The following is an 18778-nucleotide window of genomic DNA, read 5'->3' on the forward strand; positions in this document are numbered from 1 at the left end:
CTAGGATCGCTCTCGGGAAAATCCTCACCATCATCCATGGTAACATAGTCCTCATCGTCACTCATGGGCCGCTGCACTGTCACGTGCGCCCTTTGAGCATCCGCCATGAGCCTCTCTACGCCTCGTTCCCTCCGTCGAGAGGTTGTGACGCCACGTAAGGAAGGATGGCGATGTCCGGAACCCTCTCCAATGTCACGCTGGAAAATAAACATTCAACAGCAAGCTAATTTTATAAATATATCCGCTAAATATTTCTAAAAACAACACGCTAAAGTTCTACAAAAAATTACGCTAAATATTTCTACAAACAACACGCCAAAGTTCAAAAAACAATATGCTAACTACTATTTTTTTTTTAGTTTTTAGTTTTCTGTCCCAAAAATCGAGACAGAAAACCGACCAGGTTTTGTAGCGGCGGGTCCAGGACCCGCCGTCAAGCAGACCATGGCGGGTCCAGGACCCGCCATGATTAGAAGCATGGCGAGTACAGGTACCCGCCATTATTAGTATCACGGCGGGTCCTGGACCCGCCATGCTTCTACTCATGGCGGGTCCAGGACCCGCCATGAGTAAATTCAAACAATTTTTCTGTCCCGATTTTCGGGACAGAAAACTAAAAAAGAAAAAATTAAAAACACATTTAAGTTCAAACACATACCGAAATGAGCTCTACTGCTTTTCCTTTATCTCCACGTCCAGCCATAATTAGTTCGGGTTCTTTTTCGGGTTTGAATTAATGTGTTTGGGAGTTAAAATGTCAATTTGAACTTAATTTTTCAAATATAAAGGGAAAGGGCAAAATTGTAATTTGGGGGTGGTATGTGGGAAATAAGGGGGCAGTATGAAGCAAATCACTATTTTTTTTATAGGTGTCATTTGATGAGAACATTAACGGTGGACCGGATGCAATGGACCCAACTAATAAAAAGAGAAAATCATGCTACCTTATTAGGAGATGATTAGTGTAAGGAAAGAAAGTGCATAATTGTCATATTTCTATTGGCAAGGTTCAATGGACCAGAACCATATTTGATACATGAATTTTTTATACCCGATAATTGTTTTAAATTTTTCCATATATTTTTAGAGGATGTTTTTTAATCCATTTTTTTCTTTTATTAACCTTTTCACTTTAAAATTTAAAGTTTTAGACGTTTGGTGTAAAAGATGTTTGTTTACTCTATTTTCTCCTTTTGTTTATCTTTTTACTCTATTTTCGCTTCTTATTTATCTTTTTATGAATATTATGATTTCTTTTTATACATGAAAAATTGTTTTTACAAAAGTAGAGAATCCATGTTTTTTTAAAAGTAGGTTTCTCCAACAGTAAACAACAAATAAACCAAATAGACACTAAATATGCCAATAAATAAACAAAAATTAATTCCTTAATTATCCACATAGTAAGTATATATGAAAAAAATTAAAATAATTATCGGGGGTTAAAAATTATGTCATGCAATAAAAATTAACAAATTAATTCATTTTTCGTAACAAAAATAAATTAAATGTCACATATAAAAATAGCTCAAAAATAAATGTTAAATACCACCCAAAAAAAACCAAATAGGATTTAATCCTTTTTTATTCCCTTAATTTCTGAAAACAAATTTTTAGCCACCATTTGGATATTGCGTGACATTTTGTGCACTTTCCCTACTTTATAATATGCTCCGATTCTCATAAATTAATGTCAATCAAATAATCATATCCACTGATTCCTTCTCTGCACTTCAATTCTATTTCTTACTACCATTATTCTTCTTCTCTCTTTAAAAAAACATATTCATGTCATTAACATTCAAACCCAATCAGAGATATAGATTCTAAACAAACACCAAAAATGGAGAAATCGTTGAAGAAACTCCTCCTCTTCCTGAATTGCACATTGCTAGCCCTCGGTGGTACCGGAGGTCCCCTAGTAATGCGCCTCTACTTCTTAAAAGGAGGAAAAGGAGTTTGGATTTCAAGTGCCATGGAAACTGCTGGTTTTCCATTCATCTTACTTCCTCTCTTCATATCATATTTACATCGCCGGAAAAAAGACAATTCAGGTTCACAGACTAAACTTTTCTACATCACAACTCGTATCTTCTTAGCTGCAGCTATTCTCGGCCTTCTCACCGGCTTAGACGATTTTCTTTACGCCTATGGTGTTGCTCGTCTTCCGATTTCTACATCTGCTCTTATAATTGCATCTCAGTTAGGGTTTACGGCTGGTTTTGCTTTTCTTCTGGTTAAGCAGAAATTCACATCGTTTAGCATCAATTCTATATTTCTGTTGTCAATGGGGGCTGTGATTTTGGCGTTTCATTCTTCTTCTGATCGGCCGAATAATGAATCGAATAAAGAGTATTTTATGGGGTTTATAATGACAATTGGCGCTTCTGCTCTTTATGGATTTGTGCTTCCAGCGGTTGAATTAGTTTATAAGAAAGCAAAGCAGAACATTACTTATACTTTAGTTATGGAGATGCAGATGGTTATGTCTTTTTTTGCTACTGCTTTCTGTGGTGTTGGGATGCTTCTGCACAACGATTTTAAGGTCTCTTTCTCTCTCAATCTCAAGATTTGACGGTCTTATAACATACACATAATCGTATTTTATTGAATGTAGGGAATGGAAAGAGAGGCAGGTGAATATGAGCTTGGAAGATCAAAATATGCAGCAGTGATATTTTGTTCGGCAGTGCTATGGCAATGCTTCTTCATGGGAGCAATTGGTGTCATTTTCTGTGGTTCTTCGTTGCTTTCTGGTATTATAATAGCTGCTTTGCTGCCGGTGACAGAAACTCTGGCTGTTTTGCTTTATGATGAGACTTTTCGAGTTGAGAAAGGTCTTTCTCTTGTTTTGTCTATTTGGGGCTTCATTTCTTACTTCTATGGTGAATTCAAGCATAGCAAGAAAACTAATCCACCTAAGTCAGAGCTCGAGATGCCGTAGTCATTATTATTATTATTATTTCTACTTCCAAATGTAAATGAATGATCTTTAAAATGTCTCATTAATCATTCAACTTAGTAAGTAATATGATTAAATAGAAACATAGTAACAAATAAATGAATGATTTGGACAAATTGAATAGTATACTAAGGTTTAAGGAATTAACATGGTCGAGAGGTTACCTATGTCTTGGAAGGTCATGGGTTCGAATCACATCCGGGTCTGGTGGAGAGCGCATTGCGCAAATTTAAAAAAAAAAAATCTTGAAGGCTAATTAAATATTTTTAAGAGTTAGAGGGGGATTGGATTATAATTATCCAAGTATTAAGTTGTTCTTAGTTTTGATATCTACTAGTATCTGTTTTTAGGTATAGTAAGACCTGATTAATATTTATAATAGGTATAAAAAGCTATATCAATCTATTAAATACAAAGTAAAAATCAGTACGACATCTGTAAAGGGGGCAATCCATCCACCTTGCTATTTGTGGATAAAAGTGATAAATCATATACTCCCTCCATTCTTTTTTATATGTCGTTTAAGGTTTTTCATCAAGACCAATGCAATATTAATGAGACTATTAAAATAACTAATGTACCCTTAATACTTTTTTCCTGGATCTCTACTTTCTATGCAAAATTTCTCTCTCTTATTAATTTTTATGACTTAATTAAGATAATTTGCATTAATAACTATATCTCTCTCTTACAATAAATAGGGGCAAATTAGAGAAAGTATTGTAAAAAGTGCATTGGTAATACAAAACGACATATAAAAATGAACAAATTCAAAAGTCCAAAACGTCATATAATAAAAAACGGAGGAGTAACATTTTATATAATAAAATAATGTCTCTGTATAATTAATTAGGTATTACTTTTTAGTGAAAAAGATTGGCACGAAATGATTATCAAAGTTATTTTAGGAAAAAAAATGATTAGAAAGTAAAAAAATATTGTTCCCATAATTTCCTAAAATATCGAAGCAATTGTAGAATGGGCTGAGCCCATTTCTATGAGTAGAGAAATACACAAAAAGTACCAAATAAGAAGGAAAAGGCAGAGCCCATCGCCACTTTGGTTACAGTAAATATAGCCTCTCAAAAGCGGATTAATTACTATAGTCATTGTTTTCATAAAAAAAAAAAAAAAAAAAAAAAATTTACTATAGTCATTGAACCAACTTCATTTTATTTCAACCAAGTCACTGTAATTTCATTTTATTTCAGTAAATTGATTCCAATCATTTCAAATAGAAAAAAACACTATGACAGTCATATTGAAAATTATCAATTTAATTTTTTTTTTATATATATAACATAAGTAAGATGCAAATAATATACTATATATATTCAACTACTTCAAATTTCAGGTGATAATAAAAAATATTTTTTTTTATCATATGACATACACGTAGTTATTAACTGGTTGTCATATTACATATAGTAAAATTCTTTCCAACGTAACTGTGACATCAGTATTTCAATGATTTTTTTGTTTGAATTGTTGCAATGACTTTATTGAATAAAATAAAGTTTAATAATATTTTTGAATTTAGGGTAACATTACTCATTTGTACGGTATGTTTATTAAATTTCAAAACGTAACATAAAAGTCAACATTATGGTCAATCAATACCCCAAAATAACTATTGACGATCTCAAAATATAAAATTCCAAGAATTGATTATATTCTAAGCAACTTTAATTCTTCAAATTTTTTGTTTTGAAATCATTCATGTGCGTTTAGTGGAGAGAAAGTGGATTTCTAGAAGACAAAGATCCAATGATTTTGGAAAAAAAAATATGGTTTCGTGTCATTCTAAACAACTTTAATTCTTGAACATTTTTCCATTTGAGGTCGATAATAGTCATTTTGAGATGTTAGTTAAATTTTAGTAGTCATAATGTTAAAAATATAAAGTTATGTGATTTTTATTATTACGTTTTGAAGTTTAGTAGTTACACCTTGAAAATAAGTAAAGTTAAGTGATCATGAGTGTAATTTACCCCTAAAAGACTAGTAGTTGTACGTGTACAACAAAGTGAAGAGACTTGTGATTAGGTAGTTGTTGTGATGTTACACTTGTACATGTATATCCTAGCCTAGTTCAGTCTTGTTTGTTTTGGTGTTTTTATTATTCTCAAAACAATATCAGCCACCATTTATATTTATATGGTTGCGTGACATTTTGAGCACTAATCTCCTTCCCTACTTTATAATCTGCTGAGATTCTCATAAATTTATGTCAATCTCATCAACATTTCCACTCATTCCCTTTCACTAAATGTTCTTTTTGGATTGCTATGCTCAAAGAGGTATATTACACTCTTCTTTCTTTTTGCTACATTTGCATGCTTCTATTATTCACTATTCTATCACTTGCTTTCACCAATACCTTCTTCATTGCTTTGAGTTTTCATATTCTATGTTGCACGGACATTCCTCTTTAAAACAGTTATTACCTTTCGTGTCTGCATTTGTTTCATGTCTGTTTCCATTATAATTTTATGGCTATTTTATGATTTATGTTTAGAAATAACGTTTTCCATATATCCATGTGTATTTCTTTCCATGCAACATAACTTCCAGTTTATACAAGGATGAGATCTACTTTTGTGACTAAGAGTTTTTCAGAACTTCATGATATGGTTTAAATTTGCTCTTCTGATATTTGGGAAGTGCACATATACCAGAAATGGTAATAACTTACCGTTTATATAAGGATGATATCTACTTTTGTAACTAAGAGTTTTTCAGAACTTCAATTTAAACTATAATATGGTTTAAATTTGCTCTTCTAATATTTGGGATCTCCTGATATTTGGGAAGTGCACATATACCTGAAAAGGTAATAACTTCCAGTTTATACAAGGGTGAGGTATACTTTTGTGACTAAGAGTTTCAGAACTTCAGTTTAAACTATGATATGGTTTAAATTTGCTCTCCTAATATTTGGGAAGTACACATATAACTGAAATGGTAATAACTTCCGGTTTATAAGGGTGAAGTCTACTTTTATGACTAAGAGTTTTTCAGAACTTCAGTTTAAACTGTGATATGGTTTAAATTTGCTCTCCTAATATTTGGGATCTCCTGATATTTGGGAAGTGCACGTATACCTGAAATGGTAAAATTTTGTCCTTAACTTTTCAACTTGAAGTAATTCTAGGTACAAAAAAAAAACAGTATAAAATAAATTATCTACATAAGAACTTATAAAACATGACTCTTACCCCTCCTTTGTAAGGTGCTGGCGTACCCTACTGAGGTAACCATTATAAGGGTGGGGTTATGTAACCCTTCATATTAATCTCGTGTTGATTGCAACCAAGCAGATAAAAAGTTGTGCATTTTATTTTTATTTTTTTTTTGCTTCATTCGATACTGGCTAGATTTATTTTTTTGTACTCTAAGGTGCCGTTTGGTTCGCGGAATAGAATGGAATGGAATAGAATGGTTATTCCAAAGGAATAGAATAGCAAAGAATGAAATAGAAATTCTTAGGAATTACTATTTCTATGTTTGGTTGATAGAATAAGGTAGAATGGAATAGATAATTTTTTTATTAAAAAGACAATATTATCCTCAAATGTAATTTCTTATTTATTTTAAAATTTTAATTTTTTACTATAAATTGTTCAAATATTTAATATATATTATTTTAAAAAATATATAAAAAATAGAAAAATGGGAAACACGAAAGACGAAAAAAACACGAAAAATACATTAAAATCGAAAAAACAATAAGAACATGAAAACGGAAAAATTGTAAAAACACGAAAAAAGAGAGGTAAAAAAACAAAAACAAAAGAAAAAAATGAGATAAAAGTGGAAAATGGTGAAAACGCGAAAACATATAAACGTGTTAACACAAAAAAAAACACACACGCAAAATATGAAAGAACACAAAAAAATGTGCAAACCGTAAAAAACACAAAAACATGAAAAAAGTGGAAAACACGAAAATGTGAAAAAACGTGAAAAAATCGAAAAACACGAAAACATGAAAAAGTGTTAAAAACACGAAAAATGCGTTTGTAACGTTTTTTTATGTTTTTCCGTGTTTCCCAAGTTGTCTTGTTTTTTCCGTTTGTTCACGTTTTCGTATTTTTCACGTTTTGTCATGTTATTGTGTTTTATTTTGCATTTTTTCGATTTTTCACGTTTTAGTTTTTCGGTTTTTCCCCTTTTTGTTTTTTTTTCGCGTTTTTGTATTTTTCGTATTTTGTTACTTTTTCGTGTTATTCACGTTTTTCCATGTTTTTCGTATTTTTTCATATTTTTTTTTTGTTTTTTAACGTTTTCGTGTTTTATTTGCGTTTTTCGCATTTTCATGTTTTTCACATGTTGTCACGTTTTTGTATTTTAGCTTTTTTCGCATTTTCGTGTTTTTATTTTTCACGTTTTTTAATATTTCGTGTTTTGTCACTTTTTCGCGCTATTCTTATCTTGTGTTTTTCGTGTGTTTGCTTTTTTTTGCGTCTTCGTGTTTTTCGCATTTGTTCACGTTTTCATGTTTTTCACGTATTTTATTTTTTGCATATTCTCGTGTTTGTAACATTTTCACATTTTTCGTGTTTCATATTTTTCGTATTTTTACATTTTTTAACGTTTTCGTCATTTTTCCATTTTTCACGTTTTATATTATATAAATTATGGATTGACCAAAATTTATAAGATTTGGAAAAGTGATTAGAGAGAAGGTTGAGGATTTAATGGAGGATAATTTTGTAAATTACAAAAATATAATATTAGGAATAGGCTATTCCTAACCTAAATTGAAGAATAGCTATTCCATGAAATCAAGAAATAGGGATTCCATGGAATAGCTATTCCATAAAAAAAAATCAACCAAAGGTGGGAATAGCTATTCTTTAGGAATAGGCTATTCTATTCCTCCTCTATTCCGTGAACCAAACGAGCCCTAAGTAGTTAAAGGCTAATTCCGCCTCTTTCTAAACCCAAAATTATTCAATGTTGAGATAAAATTTACAATTTCTCACATTAGGGGTAGTTGAAGACGTTGCCAACGGATGGAATGCATCAAAAAATGACAATTTCAGCTAGTGTTCTTACCATGGATCAAATTGTACCATTTTGCGTTTAATAGAGGTGAAATTTGATCTTCCTGCAAATTTAGACAGACCTTATCCCTTTAACATACTTGAATCAATCAAATTCATATGCCTCAAAATTGGAACTTTTGAAGTTATATTGTTGATAGAATTGAAGCATAGCCTGTTTTCAAGAATTAGTATACACAATTCAATTCCTTATTTTTCCATGAAACACAATACTCATGTCTTCCTTATAGTTCTTTGCAGAGACAATTTAGATACAAGTTCATACAAGTGTTACAGATTTCATAATTGCCAGGAATCAGGATCCTTTCTTTGATATTCAATTCGTACCGGTGAACAAGTACTGAGCTCACATAAGATGGATATAGAAATTAATGATCATCAAGTATCAGCTGAAGAGAAAAAGATAAGCAAAACTCTGAACAAATTCCTGCTGATAGCAAATGGTGTAATGTTAGCCATTGGCAATTGTGGTGGTCCACTTATCCTACGGCTCTATTTCTTGAAAGGCGGTAAAAGTGTATGGATATCAAGTTTCCTGCAAACAGCTGGTTGGCCATTTCTCATTTTTCCACTCTTTGTTTCCTACGTCTTTCGTCGAACCAAGAACCAAGCATCCAAGACCGAGCTCTTCTACATAAGCCCTCGCCTTTTTGTAGCGTGTGCTGTTATCGGTCTTCTTACTGGCTTGGATGATTTTTTTGCTGCCTATGGTGTTTCTCTTCTGCCTGTCTCTACTTCTGCTCTTATAATTGCTACTCAGCTCGGGTTTACTGCCGGATTTGCTTATATCCTAGTCAAGCAGAAGTTCACACCTTACACTGTAAATGCTATTATACTGTTGTCAATTGGTGCTGTTGTTCTTGTGCTTCACGCTAGTTCTGATCGTCCGGATCATGAAACCAATAAACAGTACCTTTTAGGAGTTTTTATGACTCTTGGAGCTTCGATACTTTACGGTTTTGTGCTACCTTTGATTGAATTGACATATAAGAAAGCAAGGCAGACAATTACGTATACTCTAGTCGTCGAGATGCAGATGGTTATATCTTTCTTCGCTACTGCGTTTTGCGCCTTTGGGATGCTTCTGCATAAGGATTTTCCTGTATCTGCTTTCTCTGTTGTCTCTATCACAAAATGTTGCTTTACATTGTAATAGTGTTGAATATTAGTTTAGTTTTGTATTTCATGTTGAATTGATGCAGGGAATTCCAAGGGAGGCAAGTGAATTCGAGCTTGGAGAAGCAAAATACTATTTGGTGATGGTGTTGAGTGCAATGTTTTGGCAATTCTTCTTCATGGGAGCAGTTGGTGTTGTTTTCTGCGGATCATCGTTGCTCTCAGGCATTATAATTGCTACTCTGCTGCCTGTGACAGAGACATTAGCCGTGTGGTTTTACCATGAGAAGTTCCCAGTCGAAAAGGCGATTTCTCTTGCTTTGTCAATATGGGGCTTCATTTCTTACTTCCATGGAGAGCTGCAGCAGAGCAAGAAGAATAACAAGAAGAACGCTGTAGAACTACAGGGGAATTAACCATGTTTATCATCTAAGTATTTGTTACCAATTCACAGATTGGGACAACTTTCTATGTGTATTATGCAATACAAGGTTAGCTTTTTCTCAAGTTATGAAATAAATTCATGCTTGGGTTGGAGAAAATGCTCTTATGAAATAAGAGTCTGTTTTATGAAATTTGTTACTTGAAGGAACATAACAATTTAATCAGCTTAGAAAAACTGTGTACAAAACTCTTAAGCTGAGAATATTAGTCAGGTGTTTCAACATCAGCAAGCCGATAAAGTCATGAAGTTGCTAAAGATAAATGGCTAACTGCTAGAGTAACTATAAGATACTGTTCCAAACGACACCAATTTTTGTAGTCAGCGACAAGAAAAACAATCAAACAAGAAAAGATTTACAAGCATCTCCAGCATAGTCAGCACATCCATCAGGCCTCTACTCTAGGACACCGGTCCGAGATGACCACCATCCAAATCCAAACTGACCAGTGCCTGAAATTCCCTCTCTGCCTCCAGCCACTTGGTCCCAATCACAATGAACCGAATCACCACCTCCTTTCCAATCTGGTTCATATTATCATGCTTGAAGACAGGATTCTCTCCGGGTACATATGTGTAACCTGGCATCTTCTTTTCTGAGAGATATATGTGCTCAATCGGTCCACATCTCAGGAAAACCCCATGCTTTAGCACCTTGTGGACAACACCTTCGAGGATTTCGCCCCTGGAAATCTTGAATGTGATGCCATTGAACAGAACTGGAAATAGCACTTCGCCTGTCTGCTCCCTCACCTTCCCCTCCCCAAGTTTCTCCAATGTAGTGACAGCCAAGAAATAGCCCAGATCCTTGGTTGCTTTTTTAGTAGCAAACTCTTCTAACAAGCGGATGATTATTGACCTTTGCAGCATCAGACCTTTGGCATCAAGGTGTTCAGCAGGTATTATGACATTCCATGGCAACTGCACTTTGAGAAACATGTTTCCTGCCACGAAACAAAAGTGAGATATCAAATCTACAAGCTAAGATTCAGTTTTGTTATTTCACCAAGTAAAATTTCTTGGGTATAATCTACTTAAATAAGAACTTCAAATGAAGTTAAACATAGTACATGAAAGAAAAAGAAAATGGAATGGACAATCCAATTAGAAAAAGATCAAATTGGTACCTGGATAACTATGGAACTTAACAGATATAATAATGAACAAGAAAACAATTACTCATGGTTGGTAGTAATTTAGTAACCTCTTACAATGACATGTTGCAGTAATTCAAATAAGAACAGTCCAACAAAATCCAAAAAATATGCACAAAATGAGCCCATAAAACATGATGCATGGAATCACTATACTTAATCAAGTGGCGTGAAATTGCTATATGCCAGTTCCTAAAGCTGTTAATATGCATTTTCTATGAAGTAGTAAATTTCATCCACAAAATGCAAGTGAGATGATAATAGAAGAAAAACTATCATCCAATATGCAAGAAATGCTAGAAAATAGCATCAGATTAATTAAGCCCCAGCACAGCTACAACTTGGGACCCCCTTACATTTAAACATCCAGTGCATGAATTTCAACAAGATACGATTTACATGCACAAGCAAAGGTCATAGACTTTAAGTAAGAATAAGGCACGTAATGATTATTTTTTCGTGCTTCCACATCCAAAACTTCAAAAAGAAAGTAACAGGATTTCGTTAACCATGTTTACTACATTTGAGTAGAATTTGACAGCTTATACTGAAAATAAAGAAAGAAAAAGAATAGGTTCGCAAAAATAGCACAACTTTTAGGAGAGGTGTGCAATGTAAACAAAGCCCTAACTCACCCCCAAAAGATACCTTAAGGGTCCGTTTGGTATGCCGTAATGCAATGTAATCAAGGTTGGAATGGAATGAAATAGTGATTCTATTACCATGTTTGGTTGACAATTATGACGTAATGTAATAACCATTACAATACTTATATTTTCCTAATTAAATGTAATCATAAAATTTATTTACATAATTAAAATCAACGAAAAACATGAAAAATGTGAAAAATCGAATCGAAATCAAATACAAAATTAGATTAACCGAAATCAATAAATTAATATATAGTTTTTCGCTTTTTCATATTTTTTTACATTTTTCTCGTTTCTTTTAATTTCCATTTTCAACATTTTTCACCGTTTTTCTATTTTCTCATTTTCCGGTTTTTCTTTTTTTTTTTCATTTTTCGCATTTTTTCAGTTTTTCATTTTTTTTTCATTTTTCTCGTTTTCAGTTTTCATGTTTTTCTACTTTTTGCGTTTTTGACAAGAATGATAGGTACGATTGAGATGTGAGATTTGAGAAATGAGAGGTTAGATAATAATGTAATGAGAACTCAAGTCATTTTTCTATGTAATGTGGATTACAAGATTTTTTCAACAAAATTTAGCTCAAGGTTTTCACGTTCCATTACAATGAAATTGTAACATGCAACCATACATGGTAATGAGCCTTCAATGTAATGGTCATTCCATTACGAAGGTCATTACATCTTACCAAACGGCACCTAAAGGGTTAGGATTATCTCGGTTTTGGGTACACTGGCCGCTGCTAATCAGTTCAATACACAAAAAGAAGAGTTCAAAAATTAAACCTCAAATAGAACTGCTTATCAATCACTATATTCCTTATTAATCAATAATCATGCACTGAAATGCTATAAGAAAAACATAAAATTAACTAAGGCCTTGTTTGATAAACCACTTAATTACTTAAATTGAAATGTTAAACACTTATTAAATTTAAGTGTGTTTGATAACGGTTGTTTCTCCACCACTTAAATTAGTTAATTAAGTTAAAAATCACTTATCTTAATAAGTCAAAATATTTAACTTAACATTTTAAGTTAAACATTATCAACTAATATTTTTATAAAAGTTACATCATTCAATGCTTTCAATCACTTATAATACTCAGCAATTAAAATTCATTACTTATTTTTTGAGACCTTAATTTTCAGTTTTATCAAACACCACCTAAATCAAAATATTCAATAAAAATACCCTGCATAAAAGAAGTTAAAGCATAAAATCCCTGCCAAGCAATAACACATTCACTAAGACCCTACAATCAGTCAACGTTTTACTAAAATCCAGAATATCCAAAAATAATAAATATTTTTTCTCAATACATTAAAATCCAGAAATCAAAATGATACCTCCAGAAACCCAGAAAATTTAAATAACTGTTTTTCTTTTCAAGCAATTACCTGAAATATAAAATAAGGAAATCCGCGAAATGGGTTAAAATAACTTTAGTTATGAGTGAGCGAAGTCGAAAATATAACAGATTAAAAGAAAAGCAACGAAAGGAATAAAACCATTGAGGCAGACAACCAATAAACTAAGAAAGAGAAATTCAGAAGACGAAGTTGTAGAACGAACAGAAGGAATAAACTAGGACAGGCATATTCTAGACTAAGGACCGAGCAGATTAACTGAACTCGAACTCAAAAAGGCCCATTTTCAGAAAACCCTAAATTACAACTGAAATTAAGACAAACAAGTAAACTAACCTCAATCTGATCTGAGATGGTCAAACTATTGAGAGTTCGAGTGATGAGCCAAATTGAGAACACACCGTGATTGTGAGAGAGAAACCGACAAATAGAGTGAGAGAATCGAAAAACCCGAAAAATGATGGATTAGTTAAGAGTCTGATATGAGGCGAAGGAGTTGGGGTTGCGGAAGAATACGGAGAATGAGCGGAGGAGTCGAGTCTAGAATCGAGAGAGAGGTGAGGTCTCTGCGAGTCTGACTGAATTCTGGGAATGAGAGGAGATTAACCGACGGTGGAGAGTCCTCACTTCACTGCTATGAAACGGTGTGTTTATGCTTCGCTTGGATGGGTGGGCGCGTGAAAGGGGTGGTTTGTCTTAAAATGCCACTCAACTTCCATTTTATCTCAATAAAATCCCTTACTTTAAATTTTGTCTCATTCAGATCATTCCGTCAAATTCAACGATTAAACGACATCGGAATGATGATATGAGTGACATGTCAGTTTTTGTGTCAACTCAAATTTCTAACCGAAACAACACATGACATTCATGTATGGGTCACCTGGCTGTCATGCATCGTTATTTTTACGAAAAAAAATTCACAAAATCAACCGACACGTAGCTACCACATGTCGTTCTGGTCAGAGATTTGAGTTGACTCATGCTGACGGGTCAGCCATAGGATCCTCTGATATCTTTTAACCACTGAAATCGGTGGAGTGACCTAATTGAGAAACTCAAAGTTGAATGATTTTATTGAGACAAATTGAAATTGAGTGACCATTTTGAGACAACCATATAAATTTAGTGACCAATAGTTCATTTAACCCCGTGTGAAAGAGTTGAAAAGTATGTTTGGTTTACCAGTTGTTTGCTATTATTGTTTACTGATTAATGTTTGTTGTTGGAAAAAACTAATTTTCATGTATAAAAATCAAACATTATGACCTTAACTAAACACCTAAAACTCTCATTTTCAATATGAAAATGCAAACAGGGGGAGACATGTGAGTAAACAAATACCCCCTAAATTTTGTTAGAATAAATTGAAAATATGACATCGATTGAAAATATGTCGTAGGAAAATATTGATGAGCAAAATAATCAATAAAAATGACATCGATAATTTAACTTGGTTCACTCTCATGAGCTACGTCCACGACCAAGCTCATGCTATAATATGACTTACACTCACTAACCAGCATCAGATGTCGATTCTTGTTGTAGTTCATCATCAAACTGTCCTGAGTGAGCAGCCATAGGAAGGTCCAAACACGTTATGGCACCCCGAGTCGTCAAACTAGTAACTAATCTATGAGTAGAGGAGGCTCCATGTCTGTTTGAATCATATTATAGCCCACTGTAGCAGAATAGTCTCCCATCCGTGATGAGCTATAGTGCCAGCTGTCTGAATTCTCTGATCCTGGGAATACCAAATATGAAGCAGGTGCAAAGATTGTCCTTGTAGGAAGCAAATGCACAAACATGCTCCAATTCCAACAATTATCCGTCATACGATAACTAGCCACATCCTATGTCTGCAGCTCTAGACTGACACCCGTGGTACCAAGCTCAATCAAAGGTTTGTTCCTGCACCAACATGTCTTTCTAGAAATTCGTATCCTTACCATTCCTAAGGACCCGCCCCACACACTTACATAGTATTGTGGAAACCAACACAATACTCCGCTAGACAGCCGAGTCTCCACTCTGTCTAATAAAAATTTCCAATCCAAATTTATTCCTGCAATATTTTTTCTTCAAAACCCTTATCTAGAGATTACCCGCATCCACTAACATCGTCCAGCTAAGCTTCCCGAGAAGAGCAAGGTTCATATCACGAGTGCAATATAAACCCAAACCACCTTGTGCCTTTGGCTTGCACACGCCGGCCATCAAGAGGCATCTCCTCTTCCATCGAAAGAGCCTATCATTAACATGATCCATAACATGATTATAGGTGTTAGAAACCCTCTTATGAATCATAAGCATACCAATGTACTTCCCTAAATCTTCAGTCCGAGCAAAACCCACTACGCTAAAACCCCTTCAAACGACGGTTAAAAACCGTCGTCCCACGAGATATAAATCTGTCACGGGACTCGCTGCCGTCTGTTGCACCTTTAGACGATGGTTAGATTCTGTCATGTGAAGATATGATACATGACATTAGCCTAGTTGCGTACTGTCATTATGATTCAACTTTTTTATTATTAATGCCACCTTTAATGTACATGACATACTAATAATTAAAAAGGTCAAGTAGATATATAGGAAATTGGCATATTGGTATTCGCGATGACAATTTTTGTAATAATTTATGTCGTTGTAGTTTGTTTCAGATGACATAGGTCTTAATCAATCATGTCAATGGATTTATTTTCATATGACAGATTCGTTTATTTTAATGTTTTTGTATTGTTGTTTAGATGATATTTTTTTAAACGTAAATGTCACTCTTTGCCTTCTTCTTCGAATGAATCTGGTAATGAAACATAATAAAATGAACGAGAATTTATGTATATCAATGATTTTAAATTTATTGGAGACTAATGATCATAATCTTTTTCATTTGAACTACACAAATTTCTGAATGTAATTAATATAAGGTAAAAGCAATAAGCAATACATCTCCAAATCTGTCAATCTTTCAAAAGGTGTCATGTTGGAAGCGAAATCCAACTTAATCTGCATATCTAAGTCATTATTAGGCCTAGAATCCCCAAGTCTTGATATCCCAAAATATATGTGATCCCCCGGCTCACAATTTCAGAGACATTAGTGGACAAGTAAACCCAGTGTTGGTCCCTAGTGATTAGTTCCAGGGGGGTTAGGAACTAATGTAACTTTTTCGTTTTAATTACGCTGACTTAATTCAATTCTTTGAGTTTCGCAACTCAGCTTTTTGTCAGTGCGGCCGAGTGAGGTGTAAGACGACTTTAGTCAGATACTGACTAGAACTGTTTTACTTGTGAGTTGGGAAATGACACTCTTTATGGTCAGCTTCCAACTCAGCACTCTGATTTACTCAGTGTCAGCTTAAACAATTTATATATTGAGTAAATATAGCAAGCAACACACACACACACACACACACACACATATATATATATATATATATATATATATATATATATATATGGAAAGAGAGTTAGAGATTACTCAGCACGACTTATCCTGGTTCGGCCTCTCCGCCTACGTCCAGTCCCCAGAATCCGTCCGGGCTTTTTAAATCCAATACTGAGCTCTTTAAAGGTAGAGCACAAACCGTTTACAAGGCAGTTGAATATGCAAGAGTACCATCCTCTATTCGTCTACTCAACTCCTACTAAGTGCTATAACCCAACACTTAGATTTCTCTACCGCTGAGTACTTAAAACCGAGTACTCAGCACCACTCTCTCAACTATTACAATTGATACAAAATTGTTCCTTTAAAATGAAGAACACTTTAGATGATTACAAAATCAATCTAGCTTTTACACAGGAATAGAAATTTGGTGTAAGATCTCTTTCTTGTTTTTGTGTGCTTTTGTATGTATATTCTTTTCTTTTTTTGTTTTGATGATCGGCAAAGGATCCAAGAATGAGCTTGTCCTTTTATAGTTGAAGTCTGAGGTCTAATGATGTGAATCTGGAACTATCCGTTGGATTCAAACGGCTTCTTCCGGCAACAAGTTCTGGTCAGCTTCAGATTTGCAGGCCAATCCTGTCGTCTGAATTCCGCAGGCGTCAGACTTGTCTTCTTTTCACAGGTTTCGTCTTTTTGTGCCAGTTTGTCTTTTAGCAAAAGAACAGTTTGTTGGTCCCGTGTGATTAGTTCTAAAGGGGGAGGGGTTAGGAACTAATGTAACTTTTTCAAATTTAATTATGCTGACTTGATAATTTTAGTGAGTTTATTAACTCAACTTTTGGTCAGCACGGCTGATCTTAGTGTAAGACAGCTTTGGTCAGACGTTGACTAAGGCTGTTTTACTTGTGAGTTGGGAATTGATACTTTTTATGGTCAGCTTCCAACTCAGCACTCTAATTTACTCAGTGACAACTTAACCGATTTATATGCTGAGTAAATTTAACAGACAACACATGCACATATATATATATATATATATATTGAGAGAGTTAGAAATTACTCAATACGACTTATCCTGGTTCGGCCTCTCCGCCTACGTCCAGTCCCCAAAATCCTCCGGGCTTTTAGAATCCAATACTGAGCTCTTTAAAGGTAGAGCGCAAACCGTTTATAGGCAGTTGAATATGTAAGAGTACATTCCTTTATTCGTCTACTCAACTCCTACTAAGTGCTAGAACCTAGCACCTAGATTTCTCTACCACTGAGTACTTAACACCGAGTACTCAGCACAACACTCTCAATAATACAATTGATAACACACTTGTCCTTTTTCAGATAAAGAACACTTTAGATGATTACAAAACAATCAATCTAGCATTTACACAAAGAATAGAAGGTTGGTGTAAGATTTCTTTCTTGTTTTTTAGTGCTTTGAATTTGTATCTTTCTCACTTGTATTTTCTGTAAATCGGCAAATGTCCAAGTGATATCTTTGTCCCTTTTATAGTTGTAATCTGAGGATCAAATCATTTGAATTTGATTTGTCCGTTGAGTCCAAAACAGCTCTTTTGGGGGACAAGCTTCTGGTCAGCTTCAGATCTGCAGGCCAATCCTGTCTTCTGATTTCTTCAGACGTCAGACTTGTCTTCTTCCTACAGATGTTGTCTTCTTGTGACAGTTTGTCTTTTAGCCACAAATAGTTGACCCATGCATCTCGAAATTGGTTTTTGCGTAATTCCGAGGTTTCTATTATTGGTGCAGACAGTTGTCGGATTTGTCTTTTAGCTAACGGATCACTCATGCTGTCCTGTTGATCACTCAGCTTTACTTCAATAGTTACTGTCTTTATTTGCCTGCCAATTCTTATGATGAGTCCTCTTTCACTCAGCTTCCAAGGTCAACTTCATTCTACAAGACTTTGTTCTGAAGCAGACTTTACTTCTTTCATGCTGAGTTTCGTTTCACTCAGCTTCTTTGATTATCTTTATTCTTAAGTTGTTGTTCTTGAGATGGTTTATCCTTCATTGTGCTGTTTTCTTATGCTGACTTTGTCCTGTCTTAATTTTTATTTCTTTTTGCATATATGTTTATACTCAATATTGAACAAACGGATTAGTACAATTAAATCAAAGCACTTAAATTTAATTGTCTCTTAGTCATGGATTAAACTTAAATGATTTTGTCAAATCAAAATCTTGTGGAAAGGTGTTTCAACAAACTCCCCCATTTTGATGTTGGCAAAATATTTAATTTATGGAACTCAGTATTGAAGTTCCCATGATTGAATTACTTTTTATTTTTCTGAAATTACTCCCCCGTAAGGGTTGCACATATTGTCTTAACTTAACTCTAAACCTTCTAAGATTTAATTGAGTAATAAGGGAAGACGTGTTCATACTGACTAAGTTCAATTCTAGACCTTCTAAGATCTAATTGAGATGAGCATAGGTCAGCTTTCAGAAGAGTTCATTTTTCTACTCAGTTTGATACACAGATAGTCTTGGTATCAGAGTTTGAGGATTTATCATGGTTAATGTGTACTTATTTTGATTTTATTTGTTTGTTCAATTATAGACAAATCAGCATATAGCATATAACAGTAAACATTGCATATAGTTAAGTCAA

At 33.9% G+C, this 18778-nt stretch overlaps 3 protein-coding genes across 3 annotated transcripts; 2 read left to right on the forward strand and 1 right to left on the reverse strand.

Moving 5' to 3' along the window:
* The first annotated feature begins 1798 nt into the window (after positions 1-1798).
* Positions 1799-3118, forward strand: LOC136226581 (purine permease 1-like). Its single transcript, XM_066015148.1, has 2 exons — positions 1799-2545; positions 2618-3118. Exons 1-2 carry the CDS (start codon positions 1844-1846, stop codon positions 2942-2944), a joined length of 1029 nt encoding a protein of 342 aa, XP_065871220.1. The 5' UTR covers positions 1799-1843; the 3' UTR covers positions 2945-3118.
* A 4864-nt stretch (positions 3119-7982) lies between these two features.
* On the forward strand, positions 7983-9681 carry LOC136227480 (purine permease 3-like). The gene is made up of 3 exons (XM_066016164.1): positions 7983-8059; positions 8262-9133; positions 9234-9681. Exons 2-3 carry the CDS (start codon positions 8387-8389, stop codon positions 9561-9563), a joined length of 1077 nt encoding a protein of 358 aa, XP_065872236.1. The 5' UTR covers positions 7983-8059; positions 8262-8386; the 3' UTR covers positions 9564-9681.
* A 90-nt stretch (positions 9682-9771) lies between these two features.
* Positions 9772-13447, reverse strand: LOC136227481 (DNA-directed RNA polymerase V subunit 7). Its single transcript, XM_066016165.1, has 2 exons — positions 13097-13447; positions 9772-10533 (listed from the first exon to the last, which is right to left on the reverse strand). Exon 2 carries the CDS (start codon positions 10526-10528, stop codon positions 9992-9994), a length of 537 nt encoding a protein of 178 aa, XP_065872237.1. The 5' UTR covers positions 10529-10533; positions 13097-13447; the 3' UTR covers positions 9772-9991.
* Between the last annotated feature and the right edge of the window lie 5331 nt (positions 13448-18778).

This window comes from Euphorbia lathyris, chromosome 4 (genome assembly GCF_963576675.1).
Source record: "Euphorbia lathyris chromosome 4, ddEupLath1.1, whole genome shotgun sequence".
NCBI lineage: Eukaryota > Viridiplantae > Streptophyta > Magnoliopsida > Malpighiales > Euphorbiaceae > Euphorbia > Euphorbia lathyris.

Excerpts from the sequence above, each read along its gene's own strand:
- LOC136227481 (XM_066016165.1), bottom strand. The coding sequence starts at position 10,528 with ATGTTTCTCAAAGTGCAGTTGCCATGGAATGTCATAATACCTGCTGAA.
- LOC136226581 (XM_066015148.1), top strand. The coding sequence starts at position 1,844 with ATGGAGAAATCGTTGAAGAAACTCCTCCTCTTCCTGAATTGCACATTG. Across the intron at positions 2,546-2,617 it reads TTCTGCACAACGATTTTAAG|GGAATGGAAAGAGAGGCAGG; the intron begins GTCTCTTTCTCT and ends TATTGAATGTAG.
- LOC136227480 (XM_066016164.1), top strand. The coding sequence starts at position 8,387 with ATGGATATAGAAATTAATGATCATCAAGTATCAGCTGAAGAGAAAAAG. Across the intron at positions 9,134-9,233 it reads TTCTGCATAAGGATTTTCCT|GGAATTCCAAGGGAGGCAAG; the intron begins GTATCTGCTTTC and ends GAATTGATGCAG.